This window comes from Geotrypetes seraphini, chromosome 9, assembly GCF_902459505.1.
Source record: "Geotrypetes seraphini chromosome 9, aGeoSer1.1, whole genome shotgun sequence".
NCBI lineage: Eukaryota > Metazoa > Chordata > Amphibia > Gymnophiona > Dermophiidae > Geotrypetes > Geotrypetes seraphini.
Genome location: NC_047092.1, coordinates 188,942,412 through 188,965,745, shown reverse-complemented (window position 1 = coordinate 188,965,745; position 23,334 = coordinate 188,942,412). Strand labels below are relative to the sequence as shown.

General features: G+C 45.0%; 1 protein-coding gene across 5 annotated transcripts in view; it reads right to left on the bottom strand.

Moving 5' to 3' along the window:
* The window catches only part of VWA5B2 (von Willebrand factor A domain containing 5B2), a 125,107-nt gene that overhangs the window by 23,377 nt on the left and 78,396 nt on the right, over positions 1 to 23,334 (bottom strand). For all 5 annotated transcript variants that reach the window (XM_033958782.1, XM_033958781.1, XM_033958783.1 and 2 more), the window contains 5 exons: positions 19,427 to 19,541; positions 13,684 to 13,869; positions 10,906 to 11,086; positions 2,847 to 3,121; positions 963 to 1,209 (listed from right to left, as the gene is read on the bottom strand). In XM_033958782.1, the coding sequence (XP_033814673.1) occupies positions 963 to 1,209; positions 2,847 to 3,121; positions 10,906 to 11,086; positions 13,684 to 13,869; positions 19,427 to 19,541 (1,004 nt within the window). The remainder of the gene's footprint in view (positions 1 to 962; positions 1,210 to 2,846; positions 3,122 to 10,905; positions 11,087 to 13,683; positions 13,870 to 19,426; positions 19,542 to 23,334) is intronic.

The window sequence follows — 23,334 nt, the reverse complement described above, 5'->3', positions numbered from 1 at the left end:
AATATATCAGCCTGCTCTAATTGCCTGAGTAGGATCTGGAAGCATTGTTGGGAGAGGCAGGATTTGAACCCTTGGTTCTAAACCCACTGCTCTAATAACTAAATTAGTTCCTCTAAATTTGTAAGCTGATTCCTACTTGCAAAGAAAATTAGTGAAGGCTAAACAGAAGACACTAAGTCCCAGGACAACTCTTTTATGGAGGTAACAGTCCTCCCCTCCACTGATGGAGAAAACAGATCTTCCCTAATAGCCTTCCTGGGTCAGACCAATGTCCCAACTTCATGGTGGCCAATACAGAAACCCAAATAGTAACAACATTTCATGCTACCGATCCAGGGCAAGCAGTGGCTTCTCCCATGTCTGTCTCAATAGCAGACTATGGACTTTTCCTCTAGGAACTTGTCCAAACCTTTCTTAAAACCAAATACTGACAACCCTCTCCTACCCCAGCTCCCAGTATCAGGCAGTAAATATCCCCTCCACCTCATGGTATCAGGAATTGACACAGGAAGCAGTGACTCTCCCCTTCACCTTCTGGTATCAGGCACTGACAGAGGAAGCAGTGACAACCTCCCACCTTCTGGTATCAGGTACTGACAAAGGAAGCAGTGACTTTCCCCCCCCCCCCTCCATTTTGAATCTTCTTGTATCAGGCATTGACACAGGAAGAAGTGACCCCCCCTCCCCCCATACATACACACCCCTTCTGGTATCAGGCAGTGACAAAAGAAGCACTGAACTCCCCTCCTCCCCACCTTCCGCTATGAGACAGTGATGGTTCAAGCAGAGTCTTCCCCTCAGGAATCAGGAGAAGCAAACAGATCCCTCTGTGCTCCCGCCCTGACCGAGTAGAAGGTTTTTGTCTCAGAGTCCACTCTGACTCAAGTGAAATGAGGCATTTCAAATAGGAACGTGATATGATAGTAAGACCTAGCTATTGGCTCCAGCCCTTTGTCTATTACCAGATTCAGTGCACTCTGCCAGACTTCTGGTGAGACTAGCTTTCCGGATACGCTCTCTGTTAGCAAGATGTTCCTGCAGCCTTCCATCCACTTCATGTCCACTCGGTGACACTTTCTCCAGAGCCCAACGCAGTCGATGCATGTCCAGTTCCCCGTGAGGGGAAGAGAAGCTCCGGCCAGACATTGTGGCTTTTACCAGCTCCTTCCTTTTTTTAGCAAGTTCATCAGAGCTCAAGGCCATATTATTCTGAATGGAATTAAAAAGGTCAGATTAACTTGGACAGTTTGGGATGCTCGGGAGAAGTCCTTCAATGAAAGCTGAAGTAAGAACATTAGAATTGCTATACTGGGTCATATCTAAGTCCATCAAGCCCAGTATCTTATTTCACAGTGGCCAATCCACCTCACAAGTACCTGGCCAGCAACCCACTAAGGGCCAGATGCACTAAAATCAGTGCTCACCACTAAACCTGGGATCGATTCCGTACAAACGTAAGGAAGTTCTTCTTCACCCAGAGAGTGGTGGAAAACTGGAACACTCTTCCAGAGGCTGTTATATGGGAAAATACCCTCCAGGGATTCAAGATGAAGTTAGACAAGTTCCCGATGAACCGGAACGTACGCAGGTGAGGCTGGACTCATTTAGAGCACTGGTCTTTGACCTAAGGGCCGCCGCGGGAGCGGACTGCTGGGCACAGATGGATCACTGGTCTGACCCAGCAGCGGCAATTCTTATGTTCTTATTGCTTTTACCAACCCAATGCACAAAAAGGCCCACTGCGTGTTTTTCCCCTTGATCGCCCATGCAAATTAGCTAAAACCCCATGCAAAGTAGCCAAGTGATTGATGCACTAACTTTGCTTGGCTATTAAAAAAAAAAAAAAAAAAAGGGGGGGGACTAAGCGATTAGAAAAAACTGACAGGTTTGCCTGGGGGTTTGTCATTTTTTTTCATGTGTTACACATGCAAAATATCTGTCCCATAAAAGAAAAAAGTCTCCCACCACCGATGATGGCCCTCCCTGATGACCCCCGACATACGCAGCAAGAGAGAAAATTGGCAGGAGGGTGCCCACTCCCAACTGCCATGGCCCCCTGCGCCAGGCACCCCCGAGCCACTGTCCCACACCGAACCAAAAAAAGAATGGCAGGAGGAATGCCCACTCCCTCCTGCCACCGGATGCTCCCCAAACCTCCCCTGTACCTTTTTAAAAAGTTGGAAGCAGGAAGCCCGCTCTGAGACTCCTGCTTTGGGCCTGCCAGTCCTAAATGACAGACCTTCCCCTCCCTGGTTTCAGGTGTTATATTTGCAAGTCCCGTTATATTTTAGCGATATGACACCTCAACCCTGATGAAGGGATTGAAACGTGAATTCATGTCGGTGGGGGGGGGGTGAATGAGCCGGTTTTCTATAGTTAAGATAAGTTTCAATTTTTGTTTGACTATCATTATATGTTTTGAAGAAGAGTATGCTTTTTGGAAGAAAATGTGATATATGCGTATATATAAAAAAAAGGATCAATGAGGATTTGTGTTGCACTTTTAGAGTTATATCCTCAGTTCGCCATTTCAAGACCCATCTCTAATACTTTAGAAATTTAATATGAATGCCAGATATAAGATGGAATCATTTTTGTGATTAGAATTTGACATTATATTGATTGTTTGATATACTAATCATTCAGTTAGGCTAGAAAAATTATTTGGAAGAGAAGAATTTGAAGCCAGTACCAGGTGCTCCACAAAACATTAAACATTGGTATAAGCAATATAGTGTCAGTGTCCAGCATCCTTCAGTAGGAGGCAGGATTCAGTGGAGGTGAGGGCCGAGTACTGGAGTACCATCAAGGTCAACTATCGCAGTATCACTGGGTTGTTTCTTTACCTTGCTGCCTGTAGTGTCTCTCCGTGCCTGCAATGAGGGTCTGCAGAAGGGCTCCCACAAAACAACGCTCTTCTGGCCCTGCTGGGAAGCAGCTTCAAGGCACTGTGGGAAGGCAACCTCGTGTGAGCCTGCTGACTCACTGCTGGTGGAGCCAAGAGAGGCCGTGTGGCTTCTGTCGCTGCTAACAGAACAGTGAGTCAGTGTGTACTGCTTCTGGATGTAGGAAACTTGGGAAATTCGGGTCCTGATATCACAGCTTGCAACTGCTTCTCCACCTGCTCAAAACAGAAAGATTGTTAATGTTTATTTAGTTCTTGATACAACACCACTCTATATCTAGTCATACATAGGCCCGGATTCTCCATAGGGCACCGATCAATTGCCAATCACACAACGGTGCCCTATAGAGAATCACACCTCCACGAAAGATAGGTGCCAGAAATACACCTATGGATGCACTTTAAGCCGTCTAACGCCACTTCCAGTCTTAGCCATGCTCATACTGGCCTAAAGCGCCTATATAGGCTTCATTCTAGCGTGTGTTATTTAGGAGAAGGAGTGCTGTTTTTTGCTCTTTCAAACAGCATTTGTTAAGTAGCACTACTTCACCACCACTATGCGATTCAGCACCTAAACTCTACGTGGATCAGCTGGATAATTCCTGATACCTCCCTCCCTCTGCCCCTGCACTGGACAGATAGTGGTGGAGTGGTTAGGGGTATTTCAGCCTATCACTATTCATTTACACACATGTGAAGGGCAATGTTTATATTTATTAAAATTTGATATACCGCTCTCTCATGAAAACATCAAAGCGGTTTACACCAAACTAGAAAGAAAGGAACTACAATCAGAAAAGGAAAGCTAATCATTCAGTCAAACAAAAAAACCTATGACACGCAAAACAGAGCAAGAATGCGGCAGCCAGAAGTCTGAGCCCCCGTAACGAACGCCTGTGTGAAACGATGAGAAGTTTGGCAGCCACTTTCCCTTGAGCTTAATTGAGGCATTACCACTTATAGCAACCACAGGGGCCAATTAAACTCTTCTCTAATGTGAGCTGTGTCCATGTGTACACCGTCTGCATGCTGGCATTTAAAAGACTTACCCTGACTTGGTAGAGCTGCTGCCTCTGCACCCAGAGGGTGTGAGATCAAATCCCAGTGCTGCTCCTTGTGATCCTGGGCAAGTCACCACTTGGAATGCCAAAGCCTTTACTCTGCTATTCTAGACTGCCATAGCAGACAACTGTTAGAGGGGTATAGATGGGGCTACCATTTACACAGGTTGTGGGCACAAATGTCACATCTAGGCATTAAGCTTTATGCTACTACTCTTTGTGGACATTTGGCACAGTGTACCCACATTATCATGACACCCTATTACAGAACTGCCTTCTGTATATTCCAATCCTGTAGAAAATCCCAGAATCCAATAAATATTAACTTTGCTTATCTTTCTGTTTTCCATTTTGCCTTTGCTTTTGTCTTTTTATGGTTCCTATGGGACTATTTGTTCTTACTTGATCATTTCCTTTCCTTGAGTCCTGCTAGGCCAGATGAAGGTAATATAAGAGATGGTGCAGTCTTGAAATTCTATTGACAAAGCAGATTGCTTGTGTAACTCCATCGTGTACGTCTACAACATGAAAATACTGCACAACTTGTGAAAAGCTCTTGTTAGATCATTAGAAAATTGAACTGAATTTGTAAATATATACAAGAACAATTTAGACTAGTAATCCAATCTTTAATTCTAAGTGACTTATTCTGAGGGGAGGGGGCAGAGACAGTCCTGAAAGTCCAGAGAAACACTATGGGCCAAAACATCCTGTAGGTCATTACTCTGAGGAAGAAGGCAGCTTTGGAAAACAAAACTGAGAAGATTATAACGCCTCTATAAATAATACTATCATTGTTCTAGTCACCTCTGTTCGCAAGCTTGGAGTCGTCTTCAATTCCGACCTCTCATTTTCTATGCACATCCAACAAACTGCTAAGGTATGTCGCTTCTATCTATATAACATCACCAAAATTTGCCCCTTCCTCTCTGAGTACACTACCCGGACGGACCCTTGTGAGACTGGAAGACTCGGCGTCAAAATGGCAGATGGTGTTTAATGTAAGCAAGTGCAAAGTGATGCGTGTGGGAAAGAGAAACCTGAACTATAGCTATATTATAGCTGGGCTCTGTGTTAGGAGTCACTGCCAAGGAAAAGAATCTAGGTGTAATTGAGGATATGCGGCAAGGCTAAAGCGACTAGGGTTCTTGAGCTTGGAGAGAAGACGGCTATAAAATACAGAGTGGAGTGGAAAGGGTAGATGTGAATCACTTGTTCACGCTTTCCAAAAATACTAGGACTAGGGGACATGCGATAAAGCTACTAAGTAGTAGATTTAAAACAAACCAGAGAAAATATGTCTTCACACAATGTGTAATTAAACTCTGGAATTTGTTGCTGGAGAATGTGGTGAAATCCGTTAGTTTAGTTTGGATAATTTTCTAAGAGAGAAGTCCATAGGCCATTATTGCAAAATTCCTAAACTGCCTTTCGGAAATCAAAAACTGGATGTCCGTCAATAAACTACAACTAAATGCCTCCAAGATGGAACTCCTTTGGATCAGTAAAGAAAGCTGCGACTGTGCCCTTTCCTCGCTGTGCTAAGACTCGACTACTATAATTGCAAAAGACCAAGTGCACAGCCTAGGAATACTCCTTGACTGCAACCTGTCGCTTTCCGACCATATCTCTTAGGTGGTATCTTCCTCATTTTACTACCTGCGACAACTCCAAAAAATAAGGGAATACTTGTCAGAGTCTGACTGTGCCCAGCTACTCTATGGCTTAGTACTCTCCCTCATGGATTACTGCAATGCGCTATTCAATGGTCTCATGGCAAAGAATGTATGATGGCTCCAGTGTGTTCAAAATGCGGTGATCAGACTTCTAAAAAACCTCCGTGCCCGCAACCCTGTCTCCCAGGCTCCAGCGTCAGCTCACTGTCTTCCCGTAGCCAAGGGCTTTATGCTAGCGTTCAAATACTTCCTTGACATGGCGCCAGGCTACATCTCTCCACTCCCAGGATGAAATACGCCTCAAAACGCCCTCTGGTCATGCCCTTCGACTACAAACTGCCAAACGACAGTCCTACTCCCACTTCATACCAAGCCACTGGAATCGATGCCCTCACTGATCAGATCCCTTGAAGAACTCCTCAACTTTAGAAAAGCAATAAAAACATACCTCTTCATCTAACCCCCTGCCCTTGACCCATAGACTACAAAGAACCAGAACCAGTAAGTGTCACCTAAGGAAAACTTACATTGTAAAATCTTGCACTGTAACTATGGCAAATCTAACCTGCAAACTGTCCAAATGTGTCAAATTAGGATAAAACTTGTACTTTAAGGATAACTATAGCAAATCGTAACCAGTAAACTGTATGGCACAGTTACTTACCGTAACAGGTGTTATCCAGGGACAGCAGGCAGATATTCTCACATGTGGGTGATGTCATCTAAGGAGCCCCGGTACGGACAGCTTTAAAAGTGCATCGCCACTTTAAGATTTTTAGAAAGTTCGCGATAGACAGAATCAGCTTCTAGGTCGAGTTGTAGCTCTTTCCCCAACTGCTTAATAAATATAGTGATAAAAAGATTTAGCCGTTGGTGGACAGTTGAGTTGGAACTTTGTTGCAGACTCAGAGAAGTCCTGAATTGAATCAGACTGTAAGTCCGAGGGATATGAAGGTCTTGATGAAGAAATGCGTCGAGAAGATCGATGCTTACTTCAAGACCGGTACCAGTCTGATGCTAGAAAGATGTATGATACAAAGCTGCTGTTCTCTTCGAAGAACGTGAGGGAGCGATGTTTTCTTTTCGAAGCATCCAAGGAGGAACGATGCTCATTGGATTGTCGATAAAGAGCTCGACCGGTGTTAATTGGATCGATACCTAGACATGGCCTGTCGATGTTGCTCCAGAGAAAACCGGCTATACTTAGGTTGGACCAGTACCGAGGGAATCGATACTGAGGTAAGCAGTTTACATGCATCACTCAAGTCACTTCAGAAAAGTACCAGTACCCCTGGTTTATCTGCCAGTACCATTGGTGCCATGGCTTGCCTCAAGGGTGATCATAATAAGGATTCACAACTCAAGGTTGAGGCATGCTGGAAAGTGGTCATCGCTGCTTGGTTGGCATCAAGAGACTTGATGCAAAGTAACCTGCAACACCAATTGGGAAGCTGGCAGCTTCTGAACTGGTTTTCCAGACAGAGCGATGCCTCCTGATGCTGGTATCGATGTCTTCAACGACAAAGGTTTCTAATCGATGCCCATGCCTGTCCTGAACAATCTTTCCTGTTGAAGTTTCTTGAACATTTCTCCAAGATAGTACACCGGGCACAAGTTCCACCCGGAGGTCTGAGTGAAGGGACCTGAAGCACCAACTGCCGGGAAGAGAGGAAGGCCTTGGGCATATGTAATACTCCTTTTTTTTTTTTAGCCCATTAGCGGCCTGAAAAATGGTCGAGAAGACCGCATCAGTCAACTTAATGGCTGAGAAAAAATTAAAGTCTCGGTGGCCAAAGCCGTCGAGAAAAAAAGAGGAAAAAATGTTCCTCTTCTTTTCTTTTAAAAAGAAATAAACTTAACACAAATTAAGAAAAAAATACATGAGCGAGAAGGCAAATGGCAAAAGTCTGAATGTTCAGAGACAAGACTTCTTAGTTCTGTGAAAAATTAAGAACCGAGGAGCCACAAGCCTGCGTCGGGCGGGAAGGCACTCGCATGCATGCGCGGTGCAGGCAGTTCACAAACTTTCTTAAGTTCTTAAAGTGGCAATGCACTTTTAAAGCTGCCCGTACCGGTGCTACATGCATGACGTCACCTACATTTGAGAATAAGCTGCCTGAGAATATACTAATATGTACCAAGTTAGGATTAAAAAACTTGTATTGTAATCTTGTACTGAAATTATGTGTGCTTAACATATAACCTGTTCTGAGCTCTATGAGGACAATGGGATAGAAAATGAATGAATTAAATAAATAATTGAGATGGCTTAAGGAAATTCACTGCTTATTTCTAGGATAAGCAGCATAAAATCTGTTTTACTACTTGGGACCTGGGTTGGCCACTGTTGGAAACAGAATGCTGGGCTTGCCTCCTCCTAACCACACTGGTGCTGTGGTATAAATAAACAAACAAAAAGACTTTTCCTCTGTTAAATCTAAGCTCACGTTTGCGGTCTCAGGATACACATTTCAAATCTGACATATTGTAATCACAAAACAGAAAATAATTTTTTTTTTCTACCTTTTGTTGTCTGGTCATTATTCAAATCTTGTCAGTCCCAGGCTCTGGTTGTCTTCTGATAACTTGCTTGCCAGGGTCTCCTTCTTTCTTCATGCTAACCATCCATCTTCCATCTCTGTCCTCCCCTACTGTTTCCCTTCCCTCCCCCGGAGGTCTGGCATCTTTCCTTTTTTTAGTCTCCATCCACAGATCTGCCTTTTCTCAACTACCCTTTCATCCAGCATCTCTCCCTTCTTCCCTACCACCCCAGGATCCACCATCTCTCCCTTTCTTTTCCCAACTACCCTCCTATCCAGTATCTCTATCCCCCCCTCCACATCATCCCTTGTATCCAACTTCTCTCCCTTTCTATTCCCTCCCTCCTTCCTTCCTATGTCCTTAGTGCCCCCAGTGCCTCTTTCCTATGTCCTTAGTGTCTTCAGTGCCTCCTTCCTATGTCCTTAGTGCCCCCAGTGCCTCCTTCCTATGTCCCCCTCACTGCCTTCCAGCCTTTGTCCCACCCCCTCCTCTGAAGCCAGCCAGCCTCCCTGCTGCGCCAAAACCAGCCTCCCTCCAGCACTGATTCAAACCCCCCACGGTCCACCACCACTGCCTGCCAGCCTCTCTCCCCACCTCCCTCCAGCACCAATTCAACAACCCCTCTACCCCCCCCTACAAGTGTGTTCATTCTGCTGCCCCTCAATATCTCTCCTCTCTTCTTTACACCTCCCAGAGAACCCCATTCCTCAGATAAGCTACTCTTAGCTGTATCCTTCTTCTCCACTGCCAATTCCAGATTTAGTTTCTTTCATCTAACTGCTTCCTCTGCCTGGAATAAATTATCCGAGTTTGTCCGCCAAGCCCCTTCCCTTGTTTAAACGCAGACTGAAAACCCAGCTCTTTGATATAGCCTTCAATCCATAACCCTACACCCCACTCACTGCCCACCAACCCAGCTAGCAGATTAACTGTTCCCCTTAACTGTATCCATGACATCCTGTTTATCTGTCTTGTCTGTTTAGATTGTAAGCTCTATCGAGCAAGGACTGCCTTCTTTGTGACTCTGTACAGTGTTGTGTAGCGCTATAGAAATAATGAATAGTAGTAGTAAAGGCCTTGAGGTAGCATAATATTGAAAAGAATGCAGAATTTTTCATTTCTCTATTTTCTTTAGCTCCCTCTTGTACAGCAATGGAGGATTAAGTGAGTTGCTCAAGATGCCAAGAAGCAGCTGCAGAGGAATTAAACCTGGGCTTTCCTGGTTGTCAACTCATGGCTCTATGTACAAGACTCCTCCAAGACTTACAAGCCAGAACTTCTTCTGACAGGGCCAAGGGAAGCCAAGCACCTCCATATAATGGGGACTCCTTCAGAATCCCAGGTGGGAAAGACTGAAGCCACTACATTAGCTTCAGAGGAGGGGAAGGCAAGGAGCAGAGAAGAAAGTGGTTTTTACATGCTTGTCTACCACACTGCACAAATGCCACAGTGGTACAGACATGGCAGCCCTAGTGGCTCCATAAAGTGGGCTGGAGATAAAAGAAACACCAACCACACCTTCCCAAATGGACATCACCACAGGGACCCTCATGGTCTTCGGAGAGAAGATGCCAAACTTTAATGGCCAGAAAAGAGGGAGAGAGAAAGCCTGCGAGGTCTCCTGAATTGTGCCTTTTTTGTCTCCTTTAGCAGGACCCATAGGCCTCAGAAATTGGGCATAACAGCAAGAGCTCCTAACCAGAGAAATAAACGGACAGTGACAGACACAATGCTGAATTATCCTGTCAGCACAATCAGCCAGAACAATACTTGAGTTCCTTACATAAGTGCACTCCAACAAAACCTGATACTGGCAGTGACCTCATGGCCCACTGAAAGTCCTGCTTGTTCCGCCATTGATGATTGACAGGACAGCCACAGCTGGGGACTGACACTACACAGTTTACCAAACTCCTTCAGGCCACTGTTGTGTCCTAGTCCACCTCCCTACTAGGTCCTTAACCTGAGTTTAAGTACCGGGCTATCTCCCATGGACAACCTCAACTGATGGTGAGAACTCCTTATTAAGTATCAGCCCTGACAGAACCTTTTCTAGTCTATAAACATAGCAGGAAGGCACTGAAAAGAAAAATGCCTAGATGGATATCAATAAATGTTTCTTTGTTAGGAAACTCTTTCAAAGCAAAAGATGGGAGAGCTAGGACATCGAGAGGAAGAAGAGGAAGTCAAAGGTCATGGATGGTGGAGAGGAATAAAGAAACAATACAGGCCCTGTGGAATCTCTGCCAACTGCCACTTCATAGCAGCCAAGACCCAGAGGATGAGGCCTGAGGAGTCCTGGGCTCCTCCTGCTGTGCACTCCCTCAACATGACTACAGGCTGAGGTGTGGGGTTGAAGAGAGAACTCCCCTTGCTCAACCAAGGTAAAGGTTTGTGGACTGATCCCTGTGATAATCTCCTGTCAGGAACTCAGTCAAAGGCCCAAATCTATTCAGCATCATCATCTATCTGTATTATCTGCTAGAGGCAGAGAAATCCTGGCACATTCCAGGATTACTCCACCTATATGATGCACTGAAATACAGTCTCAATGTTCTCTGCCTCTATCTGCTGGTACAGGGAGACATCCTACTTGTCTGGACTATTGTAACTAGATAAGGAACACAAATTTCCATTATTTCCAACCTTCCCTGCCATCTGTTCCTCTCCTCCTCTCTCCCATCATTTCCATTTCCACATCCCTGTACCTAGCCTGACTCACTCTTGTCCCAGTTTTCTATCCCACTGGCCGAAAACTCCAGAGGGATCTCCTGCAGAGCTTTCTCCATATCCTCAAGCTGTGCAGAAGGGCAGGCAACTCCTGGCAAAAATGCATCGTCCTGGGAATGCAATACAGAATTGGTGGAGCTTGGAGAACCACTCTTGTAGCTGCGTTCTTTTCCCTGCAAAATAGAGACAAATGTTCAGTAAAAATAAAGATGGGAAGTTTGGGCTACTACAAGTTTGTAGGATCACTTTGATAAATTTTCATTTTGTTTAGGTACTGCTTGCTCCATCTAATTCCAAACCTTGACCCTCATCTTCTCCCTCCACCCCTTATATTGTATGTGCATCCTATGACCAGCACCTCCATAAAAACAAACCAAGTGATAAGAGTCCAGTTTGGTGTGTTAATTAATAGAAAAGGAGCTGACAAAGCAAAATAAAACGTGACAGTCTGTACTGCAAGGCGTATCAAAACAATGCTTAGAAGAGTGGACGCTCCAGGGTTTCAGGGCAAAAGAGGCTCCATTCTTACAGACACAAAAGAAAGGCTTTACAAGCAGCATTTTGGCTGGCTCATACACATGTGGTGAGGGGATATTCCAGGAGCCTTAACCTTTGCCTCAGCACCATCCCTTTTAAAGTGAGCTGGGGCCCTATTGTCCCTTGGGGGACTTTTTTGGCTTTGACATTCAAAGCGGTGGGCCCTGGAGGATTATGTGACTTGCCAGGGTCACAGAGATCAGCACTGGGATTTGATTTCACAAACTTTGGGTGCAGAGGCATCAGCTATATACCCCTTCCCTCCACACTGCCTTAAATGGAACCCACGTGCCAATTTCATCCTATTTCAGGAAGGCAAGGCTGAAGGTCTTAGCTGAAACTAGATGAGGTCACTTTGAAAGTGATTTGTGTGGCTAGAAAGCTTTTTACTCCAATTAATTAGCTGTCTAAAAATTACCTTTCTCCAGGGCAGCTAAAAGTTTGTGAAGGGCCAACTTAACACTATAACTGGGCCCTAGGTAAACATATCTTCATGACCTCCTAGATATTCATTCTTAATGTCCCCCCCCCCCCACCACCACCACCATCTCCAGCCCAACACACATCACCTTTCTAGAAGTAATCGTTTGTGAATGCGCTTGGAGATTAGGCAAGAACAGGTTTCAGATGGAATGACTTAATGGTTAGGGTTATCAGATGTCTGGAAAAACCCAGACATATCCTCTTTTTAGAGGACTGGTCAGGTGCCCAGAAGGATTTTCAAAACCCCGCAGTTGGTCCCAAGCTCGGGGCAGCGTCTGGAGGGCCTCCCAGCATGCACGGAAGCAACGTGACGATGTCACATGCATGTGATGTCATAGCATTGCATCCGCACTTGTTCAAGGAAGATGAGATGAGGTTTTGTGAGGGTGGGGCTGGAGCGCAACAGGGCAGAGCCAGGTATCCTCTTTTTTAATGAAGAAATCTGGTAACCCTATTAATGGTTATAATTGGAGAGCTTCTAAGTTATCCAGTTTCAGGAGGGATATTTTAGGCCAGTCCTAGATTTCCTGCAAAGCACACTGAAATGGGATGTAAGTTGAAAAATAGGACTGGCACCAAGTCTCCCGGCTGGAACTAGGTGACTGCCTGAGAAGCAGAGAAGAAGGGCAAGTCATTCTCACCCTCTACTGCCTCCGGAATTAACAAGTGATGCCAACAGTGGACTGCTTCAAAGAATGAGATTCCAGGCCATCAGGGGAATTCTTAGGGTTACCAGATGTCTGGGAAAACTTGGACAAGTCCTCTTTTTAAAGGACTGTCTGGGTGCCCAGACCTTTTTTTTTTAATGGGGAAGTCTGTCTGAGTTTAGCCAGCTCCCCCAACTCCCCCACCTACTTCCTTCCCAGGCCCAGCCACTGTAATTTAATCTTTGTGAAGCCGGTAGCAGTAATGAGCCAACCAGCTGCCACCAGCCTGCCCCATAAGCCACCTCTCTGCAGGTCCCACTTATGCAGGAACAGGAAGTCGCTGCAGAGAGGCGGCTTCTGGGACAGGCTGGTGGCAGCAGGCTCATCTTGTTGCTGCTGCCAGCTGCCCAAAGATTAAATTACAGCACCCAGGCCCAGGGAGGAGGTAGGTGGGGAGTCAGAAGCTACAGAGGTCATAAGGGGAAGCAGCATTGGAGGTGGGAGGAGGGAGAGGAGGGAGATGGAGAAACAGCATGGAGAGGAGGCTGGAGAAGCATTATGGAAAGGAGAAAGTGCTGGAGTAGGGTAGTGTTGGATGGGAGGGGAGAGACAAATGGCAGGAGAGGAGATTGGAAGGAGAGAGAGGAGAACCCGCTGGGGGGGGTTGGGGGTTAGAAGAAAAGAGAGAGAAAGAAAGAAAGAAACACCTACAGGAGAGGGGGTTGGAAGGAGAGAAAAAGAGAGGTGGAGAAAAGCGCTAAAAGTATGGGAATATGGGACCAAGTAAGTATGGGACCAAGGAAATAGGTGGAGTGGGGGCAGGGCCATGTGGTCTCTTTTTTTTTGTTTAACCCTAGGAATTCTATATCTGGGGTGTAAAACTGCGTATACATTTGGGCATGCGCATGGAATTTAATTGAGTAACAAGCTAATTAGTACCAATTTGGAGCTGCAAATATTTCATCTCATTAGTTTAGTGAGAGACATATTACACACCTTATTGTACAAAGACATGTAGAAAAATAGCGAGAAGGAAGAAAGAGAAGAGAAAATGGGGCAGAGGAGAGAGAAAGGTGGAAAGAGAGATGGAGCAAAGCTCTCACTGTATTCTTCTTGCTCTGGAAGCTGGAGACAGGGTAGAGGGTACAGTAGCTGATGAGGCGACTTCCTGGATACAGGGGGGCAATTTCATTTGGTGAGAGCAGGGCCTCTGTTGCTTCAGGAACGTACCAGTCGATGGTGATGTCACTCACCGCTGGTTCGACAGACTTCTTTAGAGACTTAATCAGCTAGTGGTAGGAGAGGGAAAGGGAAAAGCAGAAGTTCCTGCATCAGAAGAGCTTTCTCACCAGTAACCACATCCTGTGCTTGGAGAGAGGCAAATCTGGCACCAACAGTCAAACAAGGAGCACATCTCAGAACATGCAAAAAACTTTTTAGAAAATATGCAAATCCAACACCACCACAGTAATTTTACAAAGCTTTTTATAATATATGCAAATCCAGCACTACCAAGTTAATTTTAGAACGCTTTTTAAATAAAATATGCAAATTCAACACTACCAGGGTCATTTTATAAAGCTTTTCATTAAATATGTAAATCAAACACTACAAGGGCTATTTTTCACAATTCAATATGTAATAAAACCAGAAATATGTTTATAAAGTCTATTTATGGAGACTCTTGGGAGGGCAGTGTTAGGATGCACTGCAATGTGCCCTTTATAAAATATGTACATCTACACACAGGGATTAATATCTGAATAAGGCATCTACATGAAATAGTAGATGCGGTGGATGGTCAGACTGGATGGGCCATCATGTTTCTCTGTTTCTAAATGTGGATAAAAGCACCTATTGTGTGCCCCAGGTAGAATGCAATTCCTCTCACACAATTTTCAACTCTTTCAAAAAAGGTAACTATGTGCATCTACTAGAGGTCTGCATGGGAACGGAGATCGCGGGAATCCCACGGGTCCCGCGGGAATCCCCCCTAACCCACGGGACTCACAAGGGGAACCCCCTCTGGCCTACAGGACTCCCACGGGGACCCCCCCCCCCTCTAGCCAACGGGACTCCCATGGGGATGGAAGGCTTTGGAAGCAGGGTTCATTCATATAATATAATGGACACATCAGCCTTAGTAAAAGAGGGGGTTTATAAGTTAATTACCTGAACAGAAAACAAAGAAAGTGTTCCACCAAAGAGATTCCACAAGGAAAACAGCAGGGCAAACACAAAACAAATGTGGAATTGATGATCCTGTCAGAAGTAATTGCTGCTTTTTATGGGGACGGGCAGGGATGGAGGTAATTCCTTGCGGGGACGGGTGGAGACAGAGAGGATCCTGACGGGGACGGGAGGGGACGGAGAGGATCTTGGCGGGGACGGGTGGGGACGGAGAGGATCCTGGCAGGGATGGGCGGGATCGGAGAGGATCCTGGCGTGGACGGGTGGGGACGGAGAGGATTCTGGCGGGGACGGGCGAGGATGGGTGGGATTTTTGTCCCCGCGCAACTCTCTAGCATCTACTCAATGGGATGATTCTATAAACAAAGATTAGGTTCTTATCTCAATAATCTTCTTTCCTGTAGATGGGAGCAGAGGTCCTGAACATATCTAAAGGCATCTAAACAGAGTGATAAGGCGATGGCTGTAGCCATAAGGATGCTAGGCTGTATAGAAAGAGGAGTAACCAGCAGAAGAAGGGAGGTGTTGATGCCCCTGTATGGGTCTTGGTGAGGCTGCACTTGGTGTATTGTGTTCAATTTTGGAAGCCATAACTGGCAAAGGATATAAAAAGATTTGAAGCGGTCCAGAGAAAGGCGACAAAAGTGGTAAGAAGTTTGAACAGAAAGAAGTATGAGAAGAGACTGGAAGACCTAAATATGTACACTCTGGAGGAGAGGAGGGACAGGGGAGATATGATACAGACGTTTAACTACTTGAAAGGCATTAATATAGAACCAAATCTTTTCCAGAGAAGAAAAAAATGGTAAAACTAGAAGGCTTAATTTGAGGTTACAGAGAGGAAGACTTAGGAGCAATGTTAGGAAATTCTTCTTCATGGAGAGGGTGGTAGATGCCTGGAATACCCTCCTGAGGGAAGTGGTAGAGAGGAAAATGGTGATGGAATAAAAAAAAAAAAGCATGAGATAAAAATAGAGGATCTCTAATTAGAAAATGAAGGATGTAAATTAAAGAACTAAGGCCGGTATTGGACAGACCCGAGTTGGATATAGTGGCGATTATAGAGACGTGGTTCACGGAGAACCATGACTGGGATATAGTTACACTTCTCCCTCCGGATTCGTGGACGATAGGGGCAGAGCCGGACCGCGAATAGTGAACTACCGCGAATATCTTCTGGTCCAGCCATGAGTTCCCGTAGTCTCTCGAGACTACGATGGAAACTCCCCACAGCCATTTCCTATTGGCGATCAACACGGGGCAGGAGCGTAGGAAGATCGCTCCTGCCCCAAAAGCCCACTAGTCCATCAGGTAAGGCCGGGACGCTGGGGGGAAGGCTAAACTATGGTTTTTTTCTCTTTTTTTCCCCCTCCCCAAAAAATCACAAATATGTGAAATTGCGATTGCCAAAACCGTGAATGGGGAGGGGGAAGTGTATACCGGGCTATAATCTGTTCAGGAAAGACAGGGTAGGAAGAAAAGGAGGGGGGGTAGTGTTATATGTTAAAGATCATATTAAAGCCACACAATTGCAGGATCTGCAGGGCAAGGAAGAGACAATGTGGATCAATTTGGAAATAGGAACTGGTGAATATATTTACATTGGTGTGATATACAGGCCTCCTTCACAGACGGAAGAAGTAGATAGAAATTTAATAGTAGACATTCAGAATATATCTAAAAAAGGGTAAGTCTTACTAATAGGTGATTTTAACATGCCGGATATTGACTGGTGTATGAGATCCTGGATTCTCTACAAGGAGAACTGTTCCATCAGTTGGTAATGGAACCCAAGCATGATGGGGTCATACTGGACTTAGTGCTTACAAACGGGGAAAGTGTTTCTGATGTTACAGTGGTTGATCATCTGGCATCCAGCGATCACTGCATGGTACGGTTTAATATTAAGATTGCTTTTGAATGAGCCCTCTCTATATCAAAGGTAATAGACTAAAAAAAAACGAACTTTGTTCAGATAGGGGAATATGTCAAGGAATTATTGTCTGGATGGGAACATCTGGAAGGAGTGGAAATGTGGTGGGCAAAACTAAAAGAAACAATTGTAAGGGCGACAAACCTTTTTGTGAGGCAAGTAAGTAAAAGTAAGAGAAAAAGAAGGCTGCTTTGGTTCTCAAAAGTAGTAGCTGAGAAGGTAAAGAATAAGAGGTTAGCTTTCATAAACTACAAAAGATCGCAGAAAGAGAAAGACAGGTAAAAATATCTATAAAAGTTAAGAGAAGCTGGTCGTGTAGTCATGAAAGCAAAGATGCAAATGGAAGAAAAAATAGTTGATACGGTAAAAACGGGGAGACAAGACATTTTTTAGATATATTAGTGATAGGAAGAAGTGCAAAAGTGGCATTGTGAGACTCAAAGGTGAAGGGGAGGAATATGTAGAAGCTGATAAAGAAAAGGCCGAATTGCTTAACAAATATTTCTGTTCTGTGTTCACGGCTGAAGCTCTGGGAGTGGGACCGTAGAAGACAAACATGAATAGGGATGGAGGAGTAATAGACCCTGATCGATTTTCAGAGGATTGTGTTCGTGAGGAGCTAGCTAAAATAAAGGTAGACAAAGCAATGGGGCTAGATGGTGTACATCTGAGGGTGCTGAAAGAAGTTATAAACATAGTAACATAGTAACATAGTAGATGACGGCAGATAAAGACCCGAATGGTCCATCCAGTCTGCCCAACCTGATTCAATTTAAATTTTTTTATTTTTATTTTTTTTTTTCTTCTTAGCTATTTCTGGGCGAGAATCCAAAGCTTTACCCGGTACTGTGCTTGAGTTCCAACTGCCAAAATCTCTGTTAAGACTTACTCCAGCCCATCTACACCCTCCCAGCCATTGAAGCCCTCCCCAGCCCATCCTCCACCAAACAGCCATATACAGACACAGACCGTGCAAGTCTGCCCAGTAACTGGCCTAGTTCAATATTTAATATTATTTTCTGATTCTAAATCTTCTGTGTTCATCCCACGCTTCTTTGAACTCAGTCACAGTTTTACTCTCCACCACCTCTCTCGGGAGCGCATTCCAGGCATCCACCACCCTCTCCGTAAAGTAGAATTTCCTAACATTGCCCCTGAATCTACCACCCCTCAACCTCAAATTATGTCCTCTGGTTTTACCATTTTCCTTTCTCTGGAAAAGATTTTGTTCTACGTTAATACCCTTTAAGTATTTGAACGTCTGAATCATATCTCCCCTGTCTCTCCTTTCCTCTAGGGTATACATATTCAGGTCTTCCAGTCTCTCCTCATACGTCTTCTGGCGCAAGCCTCCTATCATTTTCGTCGCCCTCCTCTGGACCGCCTCAAGTCTTCTTATGTCTTTCGCCAGATACGGTCTCCAAAACTGAACACAATACTCCAAGTGGGGCCTCACCAATGACCTGTACAGGGGCATCAACACCTTCTTCCTTCTACTGACTACGCCTCTCTTTATACAGCCCAGAAGTTAGAGAAGTTTTGGTGGCTCCGCTGACTGACCTTTTCAGGAGTGGTACCAGAGGACTGGAGAAGGGCAGATGTGGTCCCTCTCCACTAAAGTGGAAGTAAGGAAGAAGTAGGGAATTACAGGCCAGTAAGTCTGACTTCTGTGGTAAGAAAATAATGGAAACGCTATTAAAACAGAGAATGGTCAAGTTTCTGGAATCCTGTGGATTACAGGACCAGAGGCAACATGGATTCACTAGAGATAGGTCTTGTCAGACAAATCTGATCAAATTCTTTGATTGGGTGACCAGAGAATTGGATAGAGGGTGTTCACTAGATGTAGTCTATTTAGATTCTAGCAAAGCCTTTCACAGTGTTCCATACAGACGTCTAATAAATAAACTGAGTGCCCTTGGGATGTGTCCCAATGTGATGAGCTGGATCAAGAACTGGTTGAGTGGAAGGCGACAGAGGGTAGTGGCATAGGATGAAGTTAAGAGGTGATAAGCTCCGGAGTAATCTAAGGAAATACTTTTTTACAGAAAGGGTGGTAGATGCGTGGAACAATCTCCCAGAAGAGGTGGTGGAGACAGAGACTGTGTCTGAATTCAAAAGGGTCTGGGATAGGCACGTAGGATCTCTCGGACAGAGAAAGAGATAATGGGCACACTAGATGGGCCATTTGGCCTTTATCTACCATCATGTTTCTATGTCTTTGAGCCACATATTGAAGTCCTCTGTGTTATTAACTCTTTCCCCTCCCTTTCCATATATAGGCAGAACTTCTGAAAAAGCTACAGTCTTTACAAAAGGTTTTAAACCCTCCCTTAGCTCTTGAAAAGCTTTCTGCGCTGAAAGTGGGGAGTTGTTGGCTTCCCTGATTATAGACAGTATTTGTTTGGTATTCCTATATAAGTGATAAATAGTAGTAGTAGCAGTCTGTACTTGCAGGCTCATCCTTTTCTTCTATTACAGCTTCCTATTTGGCAAAGAAACCCATGTGAGTGCCACTAAGAGGCCTGTTTATAGCACTCTGAGCTCACAGGCCCTTACAAACCAACACTCTGCTGTCTCCTAGTTGATAATGGTAACAAAATCACCAAAGACAAATTTGGCAATACTACATGAAGAGTCGTCGATGATCCCTAGAGATCCCAGCATCCTTTCAGGGACAGCTGGCAAATTAGTTACCTGAAAAGAGTTGAGGAGGGAATTACCTTGGACTGCAGTCTCTCCCCCTCACAGAAGAACTCTGCCCTGCCCCCGCTCACCTTCGCCACTCCTTTCAAAAGTCTGTGGCAGGCATTGGGGCCAAAACCAAAGCTGAAACACCTGAAGGAAAATTGAAAATCAAAGAGTTTATTGAAGCAAAATGCAGTAAGTATCAGGGCAATCACACCAGTTCACTTTCCTTTCAGCAGTCCTGGCTATACTCTCATCTCCCTGCAGTTCTCTTGTCATTTCACTAAATGGTCCCACTTCAACTGTTCTGTTAGGCTGCTAGGATATTGTAATTATGTGCTCTGAGTACTAATTATGCAATTCTAAGTAATAATGGAGCTGAAGTAAACATACTTGCTAATCGTCCAAATCAAAGTGTTGCAGCTAAAAACAGGATTAAATACAGCTGGTTGAACTTAGCCTGGCCAGCTCTGTTCCTGACACTGAGAAAACCCCTAGATAAGAGACAACGGAAAATCCACAAGGAGTTAAAAGGGGGGCGGTTTATTGATAAAGCACCACGATTGAACAGACTCAACGTATAAGAGAACAGGGGCACTGGGTAATCTGAATTTCTGCATCGCACTTATCCAGTATAGGTTCAAGGCGAGAGGCCCAGATGTTATTATAGAGAATTACAATGACTGACATTTTGAAGTTTTATAATAGTGAGTTGGGAAGGTCTGATATGTAAATTGCAACCGTTTTGAATGATGTCTATACAGCATCCTAGAGGATAGATTAGCGGTGATTTTCTTGACATGATAAGCAAGCTGCACTGTATGACATCCGGATGGATGTAGAATCACTGGAATGACTACAGAACATGCACAGACTCCTCACTTCATGTTCCTCACTTCATGTCGAACAACACTGGATGTGGAGCTAAGCTCTGGCAGAGCCGAGGGTGCAAACTCCTCCTACAGATTGTCGTCTCTGAAACATCGGTGGCCTTCCAGAATGTGCCAATGTTTGCGAATGATTTCCTGAATTCCCCATACTAGATGTGACAGTCTTATCTGGTTGTCATTAGTTTGTCCTGAGAGCAACTGTTTTCTGTTTTGACCTTAGAATAACTCTCTTCAATGTGCTTTTTTGGATATTCTCTGTGTATAAATCTATTTGTCATTATAGCAGCTTGTGCATCAGATTCTGAAGAATCAGAACAAATTCTTCTCGCTTAGAAACTGACAAAAGTACATTTCTTTCCAAAGCCTAGTTATGAAAGCTGGTATAATGAAGGTGAAAAACAGCACGTATGCTTCCTGATACGGAGATCCAAATAATTAATTTCATTGATGTCATACTGCATTTGAAATGAGAGGCTTATATCCCTAGAGTTGACCCATAGCAAAACTTGGCTTTGTCCCATCATAAAAGAAAGATATTGTCAATATAACTTTTGTAAAAGTAAATACAGTCTTTAAAGGGATGATTTCCTCATAACGTTTTGTCAGAATTGGCCACAAACAGATTTGCCAAAGATTGCCATATGTCAGGGATTATAGAGACCCCCCAAGGATGTACCTTTGACACATTGATAAAACACACCATAGGCAGCGGAATGCTTTTTTGTTTGGGGGTCCCAAAAGCTCCACCCTAGCCCCGGTTCATAGTCAGATGCACGGAAGACATAAGCGCATGGACAAATGGGAGCAGACAAATGAGCGCAAAGACTAGTGAGCGCAAGATAAGTGAGCGCAAGATAACAGTGCCAAGACATAAGCGCGTAGACAAATGGGAGAGACAAATGAGCGCAAAGACAAGTGAGCGCAAGATAAGTGAGCACAAGATAACAGCGCCAAGACATAAGCGCGCGGACAAATGGGAGCAGACAAATGAGCGTGAAGACAAGTGAGCATGAAGACAAGTGAGCACAAGATAAGTGAGCCAAGACATCTGAGAGCAGACAAGTGAGCGCAAGATAACAGTGCCAAGACATAAGCATGCGGACAAATGGGAGCAGACAAATGAGCATGAAGACAAGTGAGCGCAAGATAAGTGAGCCAAGACATCTGAGAGCAGACAAGTGAGCGCAAGATAACAGTGCCAAGACATAAGCACGCGGACAAATGGGAGCAGACAAATGAGCATAAGCACGCGGACAAATGGGAGCAGACAAATGAGCGCAAAGACAAGTGAGCACAAGATAAGTGAGCACAAGATAACAGCGCCAAGACATAAGCGCGCGGACAAATGGGAGCAGACAAATGAGCGTGAAGACAAGTGAGCATGAAGACAAGTGAGCACAAGATAAGTGAGCCAAGACATCTGAGAGCAGACAAGTGAGCGCAAGATAACAGAGCCAAGACATAAGCACGCGGACAAATGGGAGCAGACAAATGAGCATAAGCACGTGGACAAATGGGAGCAGACAAATGAGTGCAAGATAAGTGAGCGCAAGATAACAGAGCCAAGCCATAAGCGCGTGGACAAATGGGAGCAGACAAATGAGCGTGAAGACAAGTGAGCGCAAGATAAGTGAACCAAGACATCTGAGGAAAAGTTCAGTTTTCAGTAATAATGGCAGCGGGAACACAATGTCGGCGCGCATATGACCCATGCGTTTTGTCCCGTTGGAAGTAATGTCGCTCTCACCAAAGGCGAGTGAAATCCGCGCAAGAGAAATACCTGTTATAGAGCAAGTTCTAGACCAGACCTATAACAGACAAAGTCAGGCAGCGAAAGGAAGGTGGACTGTTCTGAGCAAGCATAAAAGGAGCAAACGTAACCAATCACAAAGAGGCTAGCGAAATGAAGGCAGGCTGTTCTGAGCAAGTAAAAAAGGAGCTAATGTAACCATAGTAATGTGAATGTGCGCGTGATTGTCGTTGCACTGATTTGTCCTTCCGCTCAATTGTCTTACGTGCAATTGTCATTGGGCTCAATAGTCGTTGCGCTCACTTATCTTCGCATGTTTGTCTTGCGCGCATTTGACTTGCCACCCTAGCCTCGCCCCAGACCTTACCAAGCTCCGCCCAGACCCCACCCCAATAATAATAGTACTAATTGTAAATGCCATTTCTTCCATTCATTTTTCATATACACACAATATCTTATTAACAATACACAATGGTAACCACAAAATTTAATTACACAAAGCTCACTCTTTTTCCTCTCCCCATCACTGCACAGCATTTCTTCCTCTCTCCTCCACCCCCATGTGCAATGTTTCTCTCTCTCTCTCTCTCTCATTCCCTCCCTTGCTGCAAAGGGAGTGAGGAAAGTGAGAGAGAGAGGAGGGATCCAGGGTGCATCTCTCCCAACCCCTCTACTGCCACATCCAACATTTCTCCCTCTCTTATCCCCTGGATTGTGTGTATCATCTTTTACCCCTGCCCACCAGTCCTATGCCCAACATTTCTCTTTCTGTCACCCTCTCCAGCATTATACCACATCCTCCCGTCTGACATTTCTTACCCCTCCCAGCCCCCAGCCCATATCCCCTCCGCCTTTCTCTGTCCATCTTTCCTCTCCCTCCTCTGCTCTCTCTGAGTTTTCCATCTCTCCCTCTACCCGTTTTGCTTCTCCCCTGAATATTTTTCCCTTTCCCCATCTTGCCCTCTCCACCAAGTCTATCTCTTCTTCTCCCCATTTTGCCCCCTCTACATCCATTTCTCCCATTTCCTCCCCCTCTGTCTTCCCCCATGTCCATCTATCCCTCTTGCTCCCTCTGTCATCCTCCAAATCCATCTCTCATTGTCCCCCTTCTGCCCCCCCCTCCTGCCACCTCTCCTGTCCTCCTTCTACTCCCTCTGCTGTTCCCAAGTCCATCTCTCCTTGTCCCTCACAAATCTGACATCTTTCCCTCCCTCCCTCCCTTACTCCATTCCTCACATCTCTCCTTCCTGCCTTCATTTGAATCCAACATCTCTCCCTTCACTCCCTCCCTCCCCCAAGTCAT